The sequence below is a fragment of the Lithobates pipiens genome, unplaced genomic scaffold, assembly GCF_037356315.1.
Source record: "Lithobates pipiens isolate NorthernLeopardFrog02 unplaced genomic scaffold, aLitPip1_a1.2 Scaffold_8, whole genome shotgun sequence".
Lineage (NCBI taxonomy): Eukaryota > Metazoa > Chordata > Amphibia > Anura > Ranidae > Lithobates > Lithobates pipiens.
In genome coordinates, this window is record NW_027507903.1 from 636,929,527 (window position 1) to 636,950,778 (window position 21,252).

The 21,252-nt window shown below is 46.8% G+C and overlaps 1 protein-coding gene across 1 annotated transcript in view; it reads left to right on the forward strand.

Annotated features, from left to right (window-relative positions):
* LOC143961571 (alpha-N-acetylneuraminide alpha-2,8-sialyltransferase-like) overlaps positions 1-21,252 on the forward strand; it is a 100,724-nt gene that overhangs the window by 63,343 nt on the left and 16,129 nt on the right. The window contains exon 4 of the mRNA XM_077470880.1: positions 17,274-17,415. Within this exon, the coding sequence (XP_077327006.1) occupies positions 17,274-17,415 (142 nt within the window). The remainder of the gene's footprint in view (positions 1-17,273; positions 17,416-21,252) is intronic.

A 21,252-nucleotide genomic window follows, 5' to 3' on the forward strand; every position in this document is an offset into this window, starting at 1 on the left:
CTCAGGACAACACCTAAGTCTGCAGATATACAAGTAAATATAAATATGTCGTTAGTATCAATGGGTACAAAGCTCACAGATATTGGTAGATTTCAATTTGAATAGATCTATACAGTTTGTTGAGACATGGGAGAAGAAAATGTCATCTTTACAATGTTAAACATAGGGCATATTCCTACCTCTCCTTTCAAGCCCACTCTTCTGATCCTGGTCAAGCCCAAAAGTGCAAAGGGAGAAAATTCCTCCCGGCGACTGGGGGAGGAATAAATCACAGTGCCAGCGACAAGTTGAGATGTTATAGAGATTTGCTAGATATATAAAGATAAATATGGTCATAAGGATAAGGTGAATTAGAGGTGGGTAATTTAAGATTGGATAAGGGAATGTGAGGAAGACCACCACAAAAACCCAAAAAAAGGGATATATATATATATATATATATATATATATATATATATATATATATATATACCCACAGTGAACTAAAATAAAAGTTAAAGATTGTGAAGAAAACCAGAGGTGATATCTATATACTCCAAAGTTAAGAGAAGGGCCGTGGTTGGGAATAAGGATACAAAGGGTGAGTGGTTAAATCAGGGTGAGCTGTGAGAGATCAGTGAATCAAAGAGATCCATTAAAAAATGAGGATGAATACTAAATCCAGGGGAGTGAATAGGAGGGAAACAGAGTGAAATTACCAAGATAAATATTTAAATTTTACCTCCTCTTGAGGCAGCAAAGAGGAGAGATTTTTTGGGGATCCCGGGGAGAAAGAGGGGAGCCAGAGGATTAGCTATCTCTGGAAGGTGATAGACCAGAGATTAGCTAGGAGACAGGGATGACAAGCGATCCATCTTGAATTGGCCCAATGTTCAGTAGGTTCAAAGTATTTTCACCAGATGCTAAATGGCATATCCATGAGATAAAAGGATGAAAAACAAGCAAATTTAGGGGTATGAATTAAGAGCTCATGAGGGTTTAGATGTAATGGGTTAGTCGCTTACCCCTGTATCCTCTGTTTATCAAATCCCGGGTCCCGTCGCTGCTGTGAATAGGCGTTGAGGGCGCCCTTTTTATGTCTCCCAACCCCGCCGTAAGTCCACGCCGTGTCGCCGGCGTGTGACGTCAGCGGGGTCAGTGGTCCAGCAAGGTATGAAAGAGTATCCGCCCGCGCCTGCGCCGTGGTCGAACGGACACCTAAAACATGGCCGCGCCCATAACATGGACATCCGGCTCACGTGATCCGCCTGGCCAACAGCGCACGCGCATCCAGCGGAACACTAAATATACACGTACTGAAGCGAAATATCAGGGGAGGGGAATAAACCCATCCCCCGATCGCGTCAGTAGGACAGGGGATGGAGCATCCAACCACCGCATCATAATGCAGGCGAATGGACACTCCCCCCTGTCCCCGGGCCACACCAGCCGCCGGGAAAGGAAAGAAACTCCACATGCCAAGGGGGGACCAGTGATCAAATGGAGACACAGGCTATATGTGTCAAAGAGAGCCAGGAACGCGCCCCATTTACATAAGATACATAGAATAATGTGTTTATTTACGAAAGCACATGTAACTCATACAAATAAATTACAACATTGATATGAAAATACAAGAAAAAATATTTATAATAGACAAGTGCTAGAGAACAATAATATATTGACTTGCCCGTGCACCATATAGGGACAAAACCCCAATTGTGTCGGGGCAAGTCACCATCTGGGCAGGGACGGCAAAGGAGGCCAATACATTCAGTATCACCATATCTTTTAATTATTTTTTATATTTTATTTATCAGATAAAAACATTTGAAAGGGCAGAGTCATATATAGAAAAAGCCAGCGGGGGAGAAAGAAGGAAAAGAGAAAGAGGGAGGGAGATGTTTTTCGCAAAAAAGGAGCAGAGACCAGGGGGCCAATACTATAAATATCATGTATAAATATAGATCAAAATTGGTTACGAGATACCTATAAAAAGGCTTTGAAGGAGTTGGTCTCGTTGAGTCCAGGGGGGACAAGTGCGTTCAGTTTTTCTATCCAAATAGCTTCCTTCTGCAGGAGTAATTTGTCCCTGTTGCCCCCCCTACTACTCAACGGGACCACATCCAATGCCACAAATTTAAGGGTTTGTACTTCATATCGGTGGTATAGTCCGATATGTCGTCCGATGGATGTTAATTTGCCATTAGTCGTATAGTAAATATGGTCCCCTACTCTCTGCCTGAACTCCCGTATTGTTTTCCCAATATAGTACGCCCCACAATGGCATATCATTAAATAGATGATACCAGTAGTGCCACAATCAGCTCGAAATTGTAGTTTATAATTTTCTCCATTCGGGAGAATCACTGATGTTCCCAAATATATCCATGGGCACATAGGGCAATGACCACAGGGAAAGGTGCCTTTTTGACTAGATTGTTGAGTTGGTTTAATCTGGTAATGACTACTGGTTAGTCGATCCCTCAGTGATCTCGCCTTGCGGAAGACTATTTCAGGAGTATCTTTCACGTATTGGGAAAGTATATGGTTTTCTGAAAGTAAGTGCCAGTGTTTGGAGAGTATAGTTCTGAGTGTATCTTCATGGGCCGAAAATTGTGTAATAACTTTGACTGTCTCCATTCTGGTGTTTTTCTTTTTGGGATAAAGTAAAGATGTTCTATTGTAACTTCTAGCCCTGTTGAAGGCTTTACGTAAATTAGTAGAGGAGTAGCCCCTCAGTAGCAAACGCTCTCTGAGGGCTGCTGCTTGTATGTAGTAGTCTTCCTCACGTGTACAGTTTCGCCGAAGTCGCAAATATTGTGCGAATGGGATGCTGTGCAGCAGAGGTGTTGGATGGGCACTTGTCGCGTGCAACAAAGTGTTGCCAGCTGTCTGTTTTCTATACAAATTTGTCTCCAGAAGGCCATCTGTGTTTTTTGAAATATAGATATCCAGGAAAGGAATCCTGGAGGGATCTGTGGAGACTGTAAATCGTAAGTTTAGGTCGTTTCGATTAATAAGTTTGACAAATTCAAGAAGTTGGTTGTTAGAGCCTGTCCAAATAATAAATAAATCGTCAATAAATCTAAACCAACATAAAATAAATTCCAGATGGGCCTGAAATAATTCAGATGAGAAGACATGTCTTTCCCATGCGCCTAAATACAAATTTGCATAGGAGGGGGCACACGATGTGCCCATGGCTACACCTTGTCTCTGCAAATAATATTGTTCTTCAAAAAGGAAGAAATTGCGGGTAAGAATGAATTTAAGTAGTTGCAAAATGAAGTTATTCAGGGGCCAAGAGGTCTCCTCTTGTTCCATTAGGAACACTCTGGCCGTCTCGACTCCCCCCTCGTGGGGGATACTTGGATAGAGGGCTTCCACATCCAAGGCCACGAGGAGGGAGTCGGGAGGAACCAGAGTGCCCTCTATATGTCTTAAAAGATCAGTAGTGTCACGAATATATGACGGAAGGCTGAAGACATGAGACAGTAAAAAGCTGTCCACAAATTTACTAGCGTTTTCAGTTAATGAGCCTATCCCCGAAATGATGGGGCGACCCGGAGGTTTCTTGAGATCTTTATGTGTTTTAGGTAGGCTGTAGAAAGTTGGGGTACGAGGATGTTTAGGGACAAGGAAATCCAACGTTTCCTTGTCGATCAGATTTTGCCGGTAGGCTTGAACGCAGATGAGCGTAAATTCATCAGTAAAGGCGGATATTTCAATTGGGGTAATTGGTTTATAGCAGGTCCTATTATTCAGTATTTGATAGCACATCTCTCGATATTGGTGATTAGACATTATGACTAGTGATGGCCGAACGGTTCGCCCGGCGGTCGTTTCGCGGCGAATTTCCGACATTCGCGGTCCGCACGTTCGAACGCCTTTTTCCGTCGTTCGCCGCGGCGGACTTACGTGTTTAATGTATACAAGAACTTTAACCTTTGGTGACACGTTTATCATGTGATACAGGACAGCCAATTGAGACATGACAGCACATGGACACTTGTACATTCCCCCTAACCTATAAATACACCCGATCCGGTGGCCATTTTACATTCTTTCTTCTGTTAAGATAGGGACAGGTTCCTGTGTGGAGTAGGGAGAGATAAACCACTAGCTATTTGGTACACAAAAGTTCTTTTCAGGACTGGTATAGGTGTTAGGTGTTGATAGGTTTGCTGTGCTGCTGATTCTTGCAGCAGCCTGAGTGTCTTTTGTTAGTTTAGAGAAAGGGAAAGGACGGTGTATGCTACAGGGACAGCCAGATTAGTCTTTCATCATCATCATCATCATCATCATCATTAGCTGTTACTATCAAGGTCCACAAAAGAGCTGTTCCAGTAACCACTAATCGTTCTCTTTTTTTGCCAATTTGTATAGGGACAGGAAGGAAGCAGTGTTGTCAGGCAGTGAGGGTAATTTTAAAGACTTGCTGTTATTATTAGTTCCACAAAGGTTCTTTTCAGGACTGGTATCAGTGGTACAGTAATAGGCTTGTACATGTATAATATTCTTTCTTCCAAATATAGAAAGGATATTATACTTGACTGCTGCCCTTCTGCTGCAGTCTGCTAAACATTCACAACTCACTTGTTCCACAAAAGTTCTTATAAGGACTGGTAACTTGGTATAGGGTGCTACGGTACATAGGCTTGAGTGCGGTACAGTCTGCTGTTCTGTAAGGACCGCTATCGGTCCACAATAGATAGGGTTGACGTGCACCACTGCTGACCGCTGCCCTATACTGCAGCAGTCCTTCAGCGGTATAGGGACTGACGTACAGTCTGCTAATCACTAACACACAACCTGCTTGTTCCACAAAAGTTCTTATAAGGACTGGTAACTTGGTATAGGGTGCTACGGTACATAGGCTTGAGTGCGGTACAGTCTGCTGTTCTGTAAGGACCGCTATCGGTCCACAATAGATAGGGTTGACGTGCACCACTGCTGACCGCTGCCCTATACTGCAGCAGTCCTTCAGCGGTATAGGGACTGACGTACAGTCTGCTAAAAACTAATACACAACCTGCTTGGTCCACAAAAGTTCTTATAAGGACTGGTAACTTGGTATAGGGTGCTACGGTACATAGGCTTGAGTGCGGTACAGTCTGCTGTTCTGTAAGGACCGCTATCGGTCCACAATAGATAGGGTTGACGTGCACCACTGCTGACCGCTCACCTATACTGCAGCAGTCCTTCAGCGGTATAGGGACTGACGTACAGTCTGCTAAACACTAATACACAACCTGCTTGTTCCACAAAAGTTCTTATAAGGACTGGTAACTTGGTATAGGGTGCTACGGTACATAGGCTTGAGTGCGGTACAGTCTGCTGTTCTGTAAGGACCGCTATCGGTCCACAATAGATAGGGTTGACGTGCACCACTGCTGACCGCTCACCTATACTGCAGCAGTCCTTCAGCGGTATAGGGACTGACGTACAGTCTGCTAATCACTAACACACAACCTGCTTGTTCCACAAAAGTTCTTATAAGGACTGGTAACTTGGTATAGGGTGCTACGGTACATAGGCTTGAGTGCGGTACAGTCTGCTGTTCTGTAAGGACCGCTATCGGTCCACAATAGATAGGGTTGACGTGCACCACTGCTGACCGCTCACCTATACTGCAGCAGTCCTTCAGCGGTATAGGGACTGACGTACAGTCTGCTAAACACTAATACACAACCTGCTTGTTCCACAAAAGTTCTTATAAGGACTGGTAACTTGGTATAGGGTGCTACGGTACATAGGCTTGAGTGCGGTACAGTCTGCTGTTCTGTAAGGACCGCTATCGGTCCACAATAGATAGGGTTGACGTGCACCACTGCTGACCGCTGCCCTATACTGCAGCAGTCCTTCAGCGGTATAGGGACTGACGTACAGTCTGCTAAACACTAATACACAACCTGCTTGGTCCACAAAAGTTCTTATAAGGACTGGTAACTTGGTATAGGGTGCTACGGTACATAGGCTTGAGTGCGGTACAGTCTGCTGTTCTGTAAGGACCGCTATCGGTCCACAATAGATAGGGTTGACGTGCACCACTGCTGACCGCTCACCTATACTGCAGCAGTCCTTCAGCGGTATAGGGACTGACGTACAGTCTGCTAATCACTAACACACAACCTGCTTGTTCCACAAAAGTTCTTATAAGGACTGGTAACTTGGTATAGGGTGCTACGGTACATAGGCTTGAGTGCGGTACAGTCTGCTGTTCTGTAAGGACCGCTATCGGTCCACAATAGATAGGGTTGACGTGCACCACTGCTGACCGCTGCCCTATACTGCAGCAGTCCTTCAGCGGTATAGGGACTGACGTACAGTCTGCTAAACACTAATACACAACCTGCTTGGTCCACAAAAGTTCTTATAAGGACTGGTAACTTGGTATAGGGTGCTACGGTACATAGGCTTGAGTGCGGTACAGTCTGCTGTTCTGTAAGGACCGCTATCGGTCCACAATAGATAGGGTTGACGTGCACCACTGCTGACCGCTGCCCTATACTGCAGCAGTCCTTCAGCGGTATAGGGACTGACGTACAGTCTGCTAATCACTAACACACAACCTGCTTGTTCCACAAAAGTTCTTATAAGGACTGGTAACTTGGTATAGGGTGCTACGGTACATAGGCTTGAGTGCGGTACAGTCTGCTGTTCTGTAAGGACCGCTATCGGTCCACAATAGATAGGGTTGACGTGCACCACTGCTGACCGCTGCCCTATACTGCAGCAGTCCTTCAGCGGTATAGGGACTGACGTACAGTCTGCTAAAAACTAATACACAACCTGCTTGGTCCACAAAAGTTCTTATAAGGACTGGTAACTTGGTATAGGGTGCTACGGTACATAGGCTTGAGTGCGGTACAGTCTGCTGTTCTGTAAGGACCGCTATCGGTCCACAATAGATAGGGTTGACGTGCACCACTGCTGACCGCTCACCTATACTGCAGCAGTCCTTCAGCGGTATAGGGACTGACGTACAGTCTGCTAAACACTAATACACAACCTGCTTGTTCCACAAAAGTTCTTATAAGGACTGGTAACTTGGTATAGGGTGCTACGGTACATAGGCTTGAGTGCGGTACAGTCTGCTGTTCTGTAAGGACCGCTATCGGTCCACAATAGATAGGGTTGACGTGCACCACTGCTGACCGCTCACCTATACTGCAGCAGTCCTTCAGCGGTATAGGGACTGACGTACAGTCTGCTAAACACTAATACACAACCTGCTTGTTCCACAAAAGTTCTTATAAGGACTGGTAACTTGGTATAGGGTGCTACGGTACATAGGCTTGAGTGCGGTACAGTCTGCTGTTCTGTAAGGACCGCTATCGGTCCACAATAGATAGGGTTGACGTGCACCACTGCTGACCGCTCACCTATACTGCAGCAGTCCTTCAGCGGTATAGGGACTGACGTACAGTCTGCTAATCACTAACACACAACCTGCTTGTTCCACAAAAGTTCTTATAAGGACTGGTAACTTGGTATAGGGTGCTACGGTACATAGGCTTGAGTGCGGTACAGTCTGCTGTTCTGTAAGGACCGCTATCGGTCCACAATAGATAGGGTTGACGTGCACCACTGCTGACCGCTCACCTATACTGCAGCAGTCCTTCAGCGGTATAGGGACTGACGTACAGTCTGCTAAACACTAATACACAACCTGCTTGTTCCACAAAAGTTCTTATAAGGACTGGTAACTTGGTATAGGGTGCTACGGTACATAGGCTTGAGTGCGGTACAGTCTGCTGTTCTGTAAGGACCGCTATCGGTCCACAATAGATAGGGTTGACGTGCACCACTGCTGACCGCTGCCCTATACTGCAGCAGTCCTTCAGCGGTATAGGGACTGACGTACAGTCTGCTAAACACTAATACACAACCTGCTTGGTCCACAAAAGTTCTTATAAGGACTGGTAACTTGGTATAGGGTGCTACGGTACATAGGCTTGAGTGCGGTACAGTCTGCTGTTCTGTAAGGACCGCTATCGGTCCACAATAGATAGGGTTGACGTGCACCACTGCTGACCGCTGCCCTATACTGCAGCAGTCCTTCAGCGGTATAGGGACTGACGTACAGTCTGCTAAACACTAATACACAACCTGCTTGGTCCACAAAAGTTCTTATAAGGACTGGTAACTTGGTATAGGGTGCTACGGTACATAGGCTTGAGTGCGGTACAGTCTGCTGTTCTGTAAGGACCGCTATAGGTCCACAATAGATAGGGTTGACGTGCACCACTGCTGACCGCTCACCTATACTGCAGCAGTCCTTCAGCGGTATAGGGACTAAGAGTTTTGTCACAGGGTCATTTAAAAAATGACATGCAGAGGAAGAGGCAGGCCCTTCCGCAGGGGTGGTAGGGGTAGGGCAGGAGCAACAGGCTTGAGCCAAAGTGGGAAGTTGCAGAAGGTGCGTTCAATTACTTTAAAGGATGCACCAGACTTGGTTGAGTGGCTCGCTCAGCCTTACTCTTCTGCACCCTCCTCATCCTCTCGATCTGCACCCTCTTCTTCACTCTCTGCTATGTGCACCCCCAAAGACACTACCACCAACAACACGACCACCACCACCACCACCACATACCTTCCGCTTGAGTCACTGGAATTATTTTCCGATCCATATCAAGAGGACATTTCTGATGCGCAGCCACTCTTGGTATTGGATCAGGAAGAGGAGGTAGCAACAAGCGCTACTCAGCAGTCTGACGCCAGTACCCAGATCAGCCCAAGGAGGAGGTTGGTCCCCGGTGTTGCTGCCTACTCCGAGATCTCTACTTATAGCGGTGGGGAAGGTGACGTTGATGATGACGTGTCTAGTGATGTCACGTGGGTGCCCACAAGAGAGGAAGAGGAGGGGAGTTCAGAGGGAGATATGGACCAGCAGATAGGGAGGAGAAGCAGCAATGACTTACATTGCACAGCAGGGACAAAGCAGACTGCAAATGTATCAGGAGCGAGTCATCGACCATGTACGGTCACATCTGGCGCTCCCAGGACACCGGCACATGGCTCCGCAGTGTGGGCTTTTTTTAACGTGTCCGCTGCTGACAATAGCGTTGCCATCTGCAATCTTTGCAGTCAACGCGTTAGTCGCGGTAAGCCCAATACTCACCTAGGGACGACCGCCTTAAGAAGGCACATGAGCAGCCATCACCGAGCCCAGTGGGAGCAACGGAACACACAAAGCCACACTGCAGGCTCTCACCGTCCAGCCTCGTCTTCTACTTCTCCTTCTCCTCTCTCCTCACAATTGTCCTCCACTCCACCTTCCATCACGCCAAGCTCACATTTTTCTGCAAAAAGGCAGGCTTCCGTGGGCCTAATGTTTGAGCGTAAAAAAATGATGATGCCGGATAACCCTCTTGCCCAACGGTTGGCGGCTGGCTTGTCAGAACTCATAGCCCGCCAACTACTGCCATATAAACTGGTGGACTCGGAGGCCTTTCGCAAATTTGTGGCCATTGGAACACCACAATGGAAGGTCCCAGGAAGGAAGTATTTCTCAGAGAAGGGCATCCCAGAGCTATATGGCCATGTTCAGCGGCAAGTGAATGTATCTCTGGCACACAGTGTCGGTGCCAAGATACATCTGACCACAGACACGTGGTCTAGCAAACACGGGCAGGGAAGGTATATCAGTTTTACTGCCCACTGGGTGAACCTTCTGACGGCCGTCAAGCATGTAACCCGTGGCACCCGTGTAGATTTGGTTTTACCGCCACGGATTGCATGCAGGCCTGACTCTTCTTCTCCTCCTCCTACTCCATCCTCCTCCCTCTCCTCCTCAGCTGCCTCCTCCTTTTCCGCTGCTAGCGTCTCTTCCACTGCACCGCCCAAGCTCCCCAGAACCTATTCCACATGCCAGGTGAGACGTTGCCATGCCGTGCTGCGTCTGTTGTGCCTGGAAGCAAAGAGCCACACTGGCCCGGCACTCCTTTCAGCTTTGCGTTCACAGGCAGATGAGTGGCTAACACCGCTCAATTTGACAGTTGGTAAAGTGGTGTGTGACAACGGTGCCAATCTGCTTAGCGCATTGAAACAGGGCAAAATCACGCACGTGCCGTGCATGGCACACGTCTTAAACTTGGTCGTGCAGCGATTCCTTGTCAAATACCCTGGGGTCCAGGACATCTTGCGGCAGGCAAGGAAAATCTCGGCCCATTTCAGAAGATCTTACACGGCCATGGCTCGCCTTGCTGACATTCAGCGGCGACACCATCTGCCGGTCAGACGTCTTATTTGCGATTGCCCGACGCGATGGAACTCAACCTTCTATATGCTTGATAGGCTGCTCCAGCAGAAACGTGCAGTTAACGTCTACCTGTATGAACTCTGCGAAAGAAACGGTTCTGGGGAGCTGGGTTTTTTTTCACCGCGCCAGTGGCTGCTCATGCGCGACACATGCAGACTTCTGCGGCCATTTGAGGAGATCACCAAACTGGTCAGTCGCAGCCATGGCGCCATCAGTGACATGGTACCTTATGCCTTCTTTCTGGAGCGTGCATTGCGTCGTGTCATTGATCAGGCTGTGGAGGAGCAGGAGCGGGAAGATGAGGAAGTCGCAATGCTGGATGAATTCCCAGGGGGGGCTACTCTATCTGAGACAAGTCAACAACAGGAGTCTGATGAGGAGTCAGAGGAGGATGGTGCCGGGGCGGATGAGCAGGAGCAAGAAGAGCATGCTTTAAACCTTTCTGGGATCCCTGTTGTGCGAGGATGGGGAGAGGAGAATGAAGAGGACGACATTATCCTGGATGATGAGCAGGAGCCAGGCCACCACACCGCTTCCACTTTAGTGCAAATGGGGGCCTTCATGCTCCAGTGTTTTAATAGGGACCCCCGTATAAAAAGCATGAGGGTCAAGGACCAGTACTGGGTGGCAACGTACTTAGACCCCCGGTACAAACACAAAATGGCGGAAATGTTACCGCCGTCGCAGAGGGCTGTCAGAATGCAGCACTTCCAGGCCTTGCTTCGAGAAATGCTGCATTCTGCTTTTGCGTGCGCTGGCAGAGGAGCAATTCCCACTCCCAGAGAAGGATTTGCGGGTACCAATCCAACAGCGCCTGCAAGAAGAGGCCGGTTTGAAGATGTGTTGGTGACTTCGGATATGAGGTCATTCTTTCAGCCGACCCATCGACAGGTGTCATCCGGATCCAGCATCAGGGAACGCCTAGACCGTCAGGTGTCCGACTACATTGGGTTAACGGCCGATGTGGACGCTCTGAGGAGTGATGAACCCCTAGACTACTGGGTGGGCAGGCTTGACCTCTGGCCAGAGCTTGCCCAATTTGCAATCGAACTGTTGGCTTGCCCCTCATCCAGTGTCCTGTCCGAAAGGACGTTCAGCGCAGCAGGGGGGATTGTGACCGATAAGCGTACTCGCCTAGCTCACCACAGTGTTAACTACCTCACATTTCTAAAAATGAATGAGGCATGGATCTCGGAGGAATTCAACACATGTGACCAGTAGACCATGTATATGTCTATAAACTATTTTTTTAATCAAGCACACAGACCTTCTTAATTCATTTGGCTCACTTCCTTGACCCAAAAAAGCACACCGTACTATATGCCCCTACCCTCCTCTTTGAAGAGGTTGAGCGGTGTCATATTTCTACTGGGGCTGCTTATGATATCCCTGTGCTGTGCTGACTTCCTCCTGGGGGTTCTTATTATGAAGGGATCACACTATCCCTGTGCTGTGCTGACTTCCTCCTGGGGGTTCTTATTATGAGGGGATCACACCATCCCTGTGCTGTGCTGACTTCCTCCTGGGGCTGCTTACGGTGCTGCTGTCAGTGCTGTATGTCACGGTGCTGCTGTCAGCGCTGTATGTCACGGTGCTGCTGTCAGCGCTGTATGTCACGGTGCTGCTGTCAGCGCTGTATGTCACGGTGCTGCTGTCAGCGCTGTATGTCACGGTGCTGCTGTCAGCGCTGTATGTCACGGTGCTGCTGTCAGCGCTGTATGTCACGGTGCTGCTGTCAGCGCTGTATGTCACGGTGCTGCTGTCAGCGCTGTATGTCACGGTGCTGCTGTCAGCGCTGTATGTCACGGTGCTGCTGTCAGCGCTGTATGTCACGGTGCTGCTGTCAGCGCTGTATGTCACGGTGCTGCTGTCAGTGCTCTGTATTACGGTGCTGCTGTCAGATGCCTCTATCACGGTGCATGTGTCATTCCGGTATGTCACGCTGCTGGTGATCATCTCCTGCACCCTCTTCTTTGCCTACCCTGGTCCCTGACCTTCCCTCTCCTCCATTGCCTTCATTAGCTCCATAGTCCTGAATTGTTAGAACAATTTCCCAAATAAAATAAAAATGCTTGTAGTTATCGATCCCAAATTCACCTCATACATGTATTATGTCATTGTCCAGATGGTGGGACTACGTTTTACCCCCTAATAATTACCACGTGGCCGCAAATTCGACATGAAGGTTTGCAAAGTTCGCCTCCCATTGAAGTCAATGGGGCCCGCGGCGAACGGTCGGTTTCGCGAACGTTTGGGTCCGTTCGCATTTCGCGTTCGCGAAACGTCCCGTCGGAAGTTCGTCCATCACTAATTATGACGACATTGCCCCCTTTATCCGACGGTTTTATAACTAATTCATTACGCCTCTCCAGGTTCATAAGTACCTTTTGTAATCTAGGGGATAAGTTGGGTATGAAGGGGTGCCACGTAGTTTTTTTGAGGTCTCTAATACACTTGTATAGAAATGCCCAGATGGTTGGACATGTCATTAAATCAGGAAATTTTTGGGACTTGGGCTTAAATTTACAACGTTTCGGGGTTTGTATGTTTTCACTGTCAGGCAGATCTGGAGATGAGAGAGCCATTGGGATCTCATATGCAGTTGATGGAGTCTTGGTAGCTCCCTCATCATACAGAAGAAGGAGGTCCCGAAGGGCTCTGAATTCGTCCATTGTGAAATGTTTGGTCTTTTCCACTAGTTCACGTTCAAGATTGACGTTTCGTCGTTTATCGTCAAAAATATATTTGAAGGTAAGATTTCGTGAAAATAAATATAAATCTTTTATCGTTTCGGTTGCATTTATTGGTCTTAGGGGACAAAATCCCAGTCCCAATTTGAGGATCTGTATTTCATCTGCTGACAGAGGAAATTGTGATAAATTTATAATATCTAAGCTTACTGGCTGGGAGTGTTGGGAAGAGGAATAGTGGGGGGAAGTGAGGGTCTGCGAGTGAATGTGTCGATTTTGGTTTGCTGTTTCCTGCATTCCAGTGTTATTGGGTCTAAAAAATCACCATCAATTGGGGACTTTCTAGAGTGTGTGGATATTGATCCCAGAGCTTTTGGGATCACATTGTGAAGTGTCGTGGTGTTGGGTGTGTGAAATGTTTGAGTGGATGTGGGAGAGGTCTCTACTGTATTGTGTGCAATTTTTTGTTTTCGAGGAGGATTTTTTTCCTCCTTTGCCTAGGGAGTTTGGTGGTGTATTGCTTTGTCTGTTACGTTTGCGAGAAGATTGTGTGGTATCCATAGCACGAGATTCTGTTGTGTGTGATGTGGATGAAGATAGTGAAGAATCTGATTCTCCATGATATCTCGTTTCCCTTGTTTGTCTATCTTGTGGGACCACACGTCTATCTCTAAATTTGCCGTTCCATTTATAAGCAAAGCCTTCTGAGAAGGCCAGTTTATCTTTAATGAATTTATTCTGTTTTGATGTAATAATGTCTTTGTTCATTTGTTCCAATTTTTCTCTCATTTCTATCCACTGGTTGTTAAAGTTAGGGATCTCCAAGATATGTTTATATTGGAGATTTAATTTATTGATTTCATTGTCTAAATTATTCATGTCAGAAGTATATTGTATGATAAGTAATTGCATCAGATCTCTGCTGCAATGGGTTAGTGTTTTTTCCCAAGTTGCTTTAAAGGACATAGAAGGGTCCTTTATAGTAGGGGAAACTTGGACTCTGAGTCCCATAGGACATATTTCCTCTTTGACATATTGTTTTAGGTATTCTAGGTGCCAATGGAGATGTGACTTTTTTTTAAGTAAGGTATACATCCGGTCTAAAAAGGTTTTAATTTCCTGATCTGACCTGTTCCCTGTGGCCAACATTGTTTGTCAATGATAAGAAACCTTCATAAAACTCCAACAACCATTAATGATCACCTCCATGAGTTACCGACACCCGCCTTTTTATATTCACTTTTTACCTTTGGAATAGTTTAAACTATTTTATGTTTATGGACCTTCTAATCCTGAGTGAGTGGATGACAATTGTGTACCAAGTCATCCCATCATAAAATTACTTGTGTCAACCCTTTTGCTGCCAAAGCTGTTTTTGCCTTCTTTTTTTATTTTTATTTCCCATAAGTGTTAATCCCTTGGCGCGGGTCGTACACATACAGTATATGCGTCCCTGTGTTTACAGAAAGATGGCGCCTGGCTCAGTGTGATTTTTATTACAATGACCCAGGCGCCCTCCATCCTGTAGATCCATCTGTCCTGTGGACTTCTCCTTGATTTCCCAAACTACTATGGACTGTATACTAATTCTAATTAATAAATTTTGGGTATATCTTGTTGCACCCCCCCCCCCCCCGTTATCGATCCCTTATTATACACCCTATAGCTGCCAGTGAGCGCCGATTCACACACTACCTGACGGTTCTGTGTAATATATTGCCTGTGTTTACAACTTAACCACTTCCGGACCGCCGCACGCCGATATACGTCCTTACGTTGAAGGGAGCTAACTGCTGCCAGAACCCCGCTATCTTCTTCTTCGACGAACGGTCCGGTTTTCGATAATAGTGGTCTCTGCAGCGGAATTGCCGTAAGATCATTTTTATTGGTGGTGGGAGAGGGCCCCCCCCTCCCGTCTCGCTCCGGTGCCCTCCACCGCTTACTGGAGCTATCGGCAGTGGTGGAGGCGATCGGATCTTCACCCTTGCTGGGCATGGAGGTGAGTGAGGGGAAGATGGCCCCCACCCGTCTCCATACCATCGCAGGGCGGAAGCGACGTCATATGGCCACTTCTGCCCATAGTTCTTAAAGGGCCATTTTTGATTTTTTTTTTTTTTTTATTACGATTTTTAATTTATTTTTATTGCATTGTAGTGTAAATATGAGATCTGGATCTGAGGTCTTTTTGACACCAGATCTCATATTTAAGAGGACCTGTCATGCTTTTTTTCTATTACAAGGGATGTTTACATTCCTTGTAATAGGAATAAAAGTGACACAATTGTATTTTTTTTTTAAAACAGTGTAAAAATAAAAAATAAAATAAATAATAAAAAAATTTTTTTTTAAATGTTCCCCGTCCCGCCAAGCTCATGTGCAGAAGCGAGCGCATACATGAGCAGTGCCCGCATATTAAGACAGTGTTCAAACTACATATGTGAGGTATCGCCGTGATCGGTAGAGCGAGAGCAATAATTCTAGCCCCAGACCTCCTCTGTATCTCAAAACATGCAACCTGTAGAATTTTTTAAACATTGCCTATGAAGATTTTTAAGGGTAAAAGTTTGTCGCCATTCCACGAGCGGGCGCAATTTTGAAGCGTGACATGTTGGGTATCAATTTACTCGGCGTAATATTATCTTTCACAGTATAAAAAAAATTGTGATAACTTTACTGTTGTCTTATTTTTTTATTCAAAAAAGTGTATTTTTTCCAAAAAAAGTGCGCTTGTAAGACCGCTGCGCAAATACGGTGTGACAGAAAGTATTGCAACCACCGCCATTTTATTCTCTAGGATGTATAATGTTTGAGGGTTCTAAGCAATTTTCTAGCAAAAAAAAACAAAACAGTTTTTAACTTGTAAACAACAAATCTCAGAAAGAGGCTTGGTCCTTAAGTGGTTAATCGTTCTCCCAGCACAATAGCTGGCAGGGATTGGTAAGCTTTTTCGATCTTGTGACCACTGTGACAGCCAATCACAGCAGTCACATGACACGAATACCCGCCTCTGCCTCCCTGCTTTCAGGACTCTTTAGAAGCCGGGAGGCTTTATGTGGGAAGGGGTTAAAATGCACATTTTAGGCATGAAGATTAGTTAAACCCCCCCCAAACAGCAGACATTTTCTGAAAGCAAGGACCCTGAAGAAAACAATGTGTCCGTTGTTAACCGGTTCTCCCCCGGCCAATGGGAGAATGAAGCCGAGGCTGGCCCCTCATCAAACCAGATTGCATAGCTCCTCCCAACTGTCCCTGATTTGGAGCAATGTCCCTCTGTCCCTCATTTTGGTCTGATCTATATAGATGTATATAAAATGCACTTTTTATCTTTCAAAAAGTGTTTTCCAGCGCTAAACCTTTCATCTGATTTCTAAATTGCTGCATTTGTAAATTCCAAAAGCCAATATAAAGGAATAGTAGTGGAAAAAAAAAGCACTTAACCTATCTTGTTTTTTTTGTACAATTCTCCTTTAAGGGGGTGTGGCAGGGTGTGGCAAGGGGTGTGTCCTACACCTGCATACTTTTGCTGATAGGTGTCCCCCATTCCCATCTCAAAAAGTTGGGAGGTATGGGATCGATGTCATATGACCTCCTGCCAGATCGCGGGGCCATGCAACGGCAAAATCTGTCACCGGCTGCGTGACGGATCACTGCTGCCAGTACCATGTGACTACTGTAACCAATCACAGCGGGTCACATGGTAGTTGTAAACAATGGATGGCTTCCTTTCAAGCTATTGTGTACAATTGTGTCGCTAGCTGTGATTGGTCACATTGCTCGCATGGTACTGACCCGGCCAATCACATCCCATTTGTGCCATGTGATCAGCTGTGGCCAATCACAGCTAAAATCACAACAAAACAAACTCAGTGAATCAATTTTATTCAGGAAAATGCCTGCATATAGCAAATAAAAAAAATAAAAAAATACTTCCCCAGAGTAGTACAATGGGTAACATTATGTTGCTCTGGTCACAGTGTGTTGGAAAAAAAATGTACAAAAAAAAAAAAAATGAATAGAAATAAACTTTTTTTTGTTACATGCTGTTACCAATCAGTGTCCCTATCACCTCCACACCCATTATATGACAACTCTGTACTGCACTGGTAACAGTACGTAAAAAAAAAAAGTATGTGCCTCATACTAAATACCTTGACCTGTCTACTTTCCAGAAAGGGGTAATTTGTTGTTCACTTCTGTAGTATGTGAAGTCACGGCCCTCTGGGTGCAGTGTTCTCCAGGCATCGACTAATGTCATGGACGGTAGTAGTTCTTTAAAGTGAATGTCACCAATCCAGGGGTTGGATAATGACTTTTATGAATTCATGTTCATTGCTCAGAGAGAAGTTTCAGAAATGCTGCAATGCCTCCTATTCGATGATCGTGACCCAGGAGAACACTCCGATTGGACATACAATTCACTATGATGGACAAAAAGGAAGCAAAAACGTCACAGCGAGCCTTTACAGCTTGTTTCCAAAGGTGAGCTCCAGCCAAAAACCTACATTTTGTGTGGACGGGGCACCATTCCACCGACTGATACCAACAATGTGACACCATTCCACCCACTGATACCAACAATGTGACACCATTCCACCCGCTGATACCAACAATGTGACACCATTCCACCCACTGATACCAACAATGTGACACCATTCCACGCACTGATACCAACAATGTGACACCATTCCACCGACTGATACCAACAATGTGGCAGCATTCCACCCAATGATACCAACAATGAAACACCATTCCACCCACTGATACCGACAATGTGGCACCATTCCACCCACTGATACCAACAATGTGACACCATTCCACCCACTGATACCAATAATGTGAGACCATTCCACCTACTGATACCAACAATGTGACACCATTGCACCCACGATACCAATGATGTGACACCATTCCACCCACCGATACCAATGATGTGACACCATTCCACCCACCGATACCAATGATGTGACACCATTCCACCCACTGATACCAACAATGTGTCACTATTCCTCCCACTGATGTGAATGACAGGGCACCATTCCTTCCACTGATATCAATAATGGGGCACTATTCCTTCTAAAAACACCAAAATTGGCCACCATTCCTCCCACTGGTACCAATGATGGGGCACTATTCCTCCCACTGACACCAACAATGGAGCACTATTCTGATACCAATAATGAGGCACTATTCTTCACACTGACACCAATAGAGATGGACGAACTTCCGACGGGACATTTTGCGACCGCAAACCACGAACGCGGCCAAAAGTTTGCGAACCGCAAAGTTTGCCGCGGGCCCCATTGACTTCAATGGCAGGCGAACCTTAAAAACCTACAGGTCATATTTTCAGCCACAAAATACTTACTAGCTGTGCACACATAGTCCCACCACATGACCACTGACATAACACATGTATGAAGTGAATCTGGGATCGACAGCTACAAGCATTCTTTTTCTATCTGTGAAATTTTGACAATTCAGGACTCAGGAGCGTATGAAGGCAATGGAGGAGAGGAAAGGTCAGGATAGGCTATGAAGAGGGTGCAGGAGATGATCACCAGCACCGTGATAGAGAGCACTGACACCAGCACCGTGATAGAGAGCACTGACACCAGCAACGTGATATAGAGCACTGACACCAGCACCGTGATAGAGTGCACTGACACAAGCACCGTGATATAGAGTGCACTGACACCAGCACAGTGATATAGAGCACTGAGACCACACCAGCTCTGAGATCGAGAGCACTGATACCACACCAGCACCGAGATAGAGAGAGAGCACTGACACCAGCACTGAAATAGAGAGCACTGACAGCAGCACTGATACCAGTAACTCGCTGCTGGGCACCAAAAATATGACACAGCTCAACCTCTTCAAACAGGAGGGTATGGGCATATAGTACGGTGTGCTTTTCTTGTACAAGGAAGTGAGCCAAATGTAGAAAAAAGGTCCGTGTGCTCGATTAAATAAATCATTTATAGAGCTATACATGGTCTACTGGTCACATTTGTTGAATTCCTCTGAGATCCATGCTTCATTCATTTTTATAGATGTGAGGTAGTCAACACTGGCATGAGCTAGGCGAGTGCGCTTATCGATCACGACCCCCCTTGCTGCGCTGAACATCCTTTCGGACAGGACACTGGACGAGGGGCAAGCCAACAGTTCCATTTCAAATTGGGCAAGCTCTGGCCAGAGGTCAAGCCTGCCCACCCAGTAATCCAGGGGTTCATCACTCCTCAGAGCGTCCACATCGGCCGTTAACCCAATGTAGTCGGACACCTGTCGGTCTAGGCGTTCCCTGATGCTGGATCAGGATGAGACCTGCCGATGGGTCGGCTGAAAGAATGACCTCATATCAGAAGACACCAACACATCTTCAAACCGCCCTCTTCTTGCAGGCGCTGTTGGATTGGTATCCGCAACTCTTTCTCTGGGAGTGGCAATTCCTCCTCTGCCAGCACACGCAAAAGCAGAATGCAGCATTTCTCGAAGCAAGGCCTGGAAGTGCTCTATTCTGACAGCCCTCTGTGACGGTGGTAAAATTTCCGCCATTTTGTGTTTGTACCGGGGGGTCTAAGTACGTTGCCACCCAGTACTGGTCCTTGACCCTTATGCTTTTTATACAGAGGTCCCTGTTAAAACACTGGAGCATGAAGGCCCCCATTTGCACTAAACTGGAAGCAGTGTGGTGGCCAGGCTCCTGCTCATCATCCAGGATAATGTCGTCCTCCTCGTTCTCCTCTCCCCATCCACGTACACCAACGGGGATCCCAGAAAGGTTTAAAGCATGCTCTTCTTGCTCCTCCTCATCCGCCCCAGCACCATTCTCCCTTGACTCCTCTTCAGACTCCTGTTGTTGACTTGTCTCAGATAGAGTAGCCCCCCCCCCCCCGGGAATGCACGCTCCATAAAGAAGGCATAAGGTACCATGTCACTGATGGCGCCATGGCTGCAACTGACCAGTTTGGTGATCTCATCAAATGGCCGCAGAAGTCAACATGCGTCGCGCATGAGCAGCCACTGGCGCCTGAAAAAAAAACAAGCTCCCCAGAACCTGTTCTGCCGCAGAGTTCGTACAGGTAGACGTTAACTGCATGTTTCTGCTGGAGCAGCCTATCAAGCATATAGAAGGTTGAGTTCCATCGTGTCGGGCAATTGCAAATAAGACGTCTGACTGGCAGATTGTGTCGCTGCTGAATGTCAGCAAGGCGAGCCATGGCAGTGTAAGATCTTCTGAAATGGGCCGAGATTTTCCTTGCCTGCCACAAGATGTCCTGGACCCCATGGTATTTGACAACGAATCGCTGCACGACCAAGTTTAAGATGAGTGCCATGCATGGCACGTGTGTAATTTTGCCCTGTTTCAATGCGCTAAGCAGATTGGCACCCCACTTTACCAACTGTCAAATTGAACGGTGTTAGCCACCGATCTGCCTGTGAACGCAAAGCTGAAAGGAGTGCAGGACCAGTGTGGTTCTTAGCTTCCAGGCACAACAGACGCAGCACAGCATGGCAATGTCTCACCTGGCATGTCGAATAGGTTCTGGGGAGCTTGGGCGGCACAGCGGAAGAGACGCTAGCAGCGGAAAAGGAGGAGTCAGCCAAGGAGGAGAGGGAGGAGGATGGATGGGGGGAGGAGGAGAAGAAGAGCCAGGCCTGCATGCAATCCGTGGTGGTAAAACCAAATCTACACGGGTGCCACGGGTTACATGCTTGACGGCCGTCAGAAGGTTCACCCAGTGGGCAGTAAAAGTGATATACCTTCCCTGCCTGTGTTTGCTAGACCACGTGTCTGTGGTCAGATGTATCTTGGCACGGGCACTTTGTGCCAAAGATACATTCACTTGCCGCTGAACATGGCCATATAGCTCTGGGATGCCCTTCTGTGAGAAATACTTCCTTCCTGGGACCTTCCATTGTGGTGTTCCAATGGCCACAAATTTTCGAAAGGCCTCCGTGTCCACCAGTTTATATGGCAGTAGTTGGCGGGCTATCAGTTCTGACAAGCCAGCCGTCAACCGTTGGGCAAGAGGGTTATCCATCATCATTTTTTACGCTCAAACATTTGGCCCATGGAAGCCTGCCTTTTTGCAGAAAAATGTGAGGATGGCGTGATGGAAGGTGGAGTGGAGGACAATTGTGAGGAGAGAGGAGAAGGAGAAATAGAAGACGAGGCTGGACGGTGAGAGCCTGGAGTGTGGCTTTGTATGTTCCGTTGCTCCCACTGGGCTCGGTGATGGCAGCTCATGTGTATTCTTAAGGCAGTCGTCCCTAGGTGAGTGTTGGGCTTACCTCGACTTATGTGTTGAC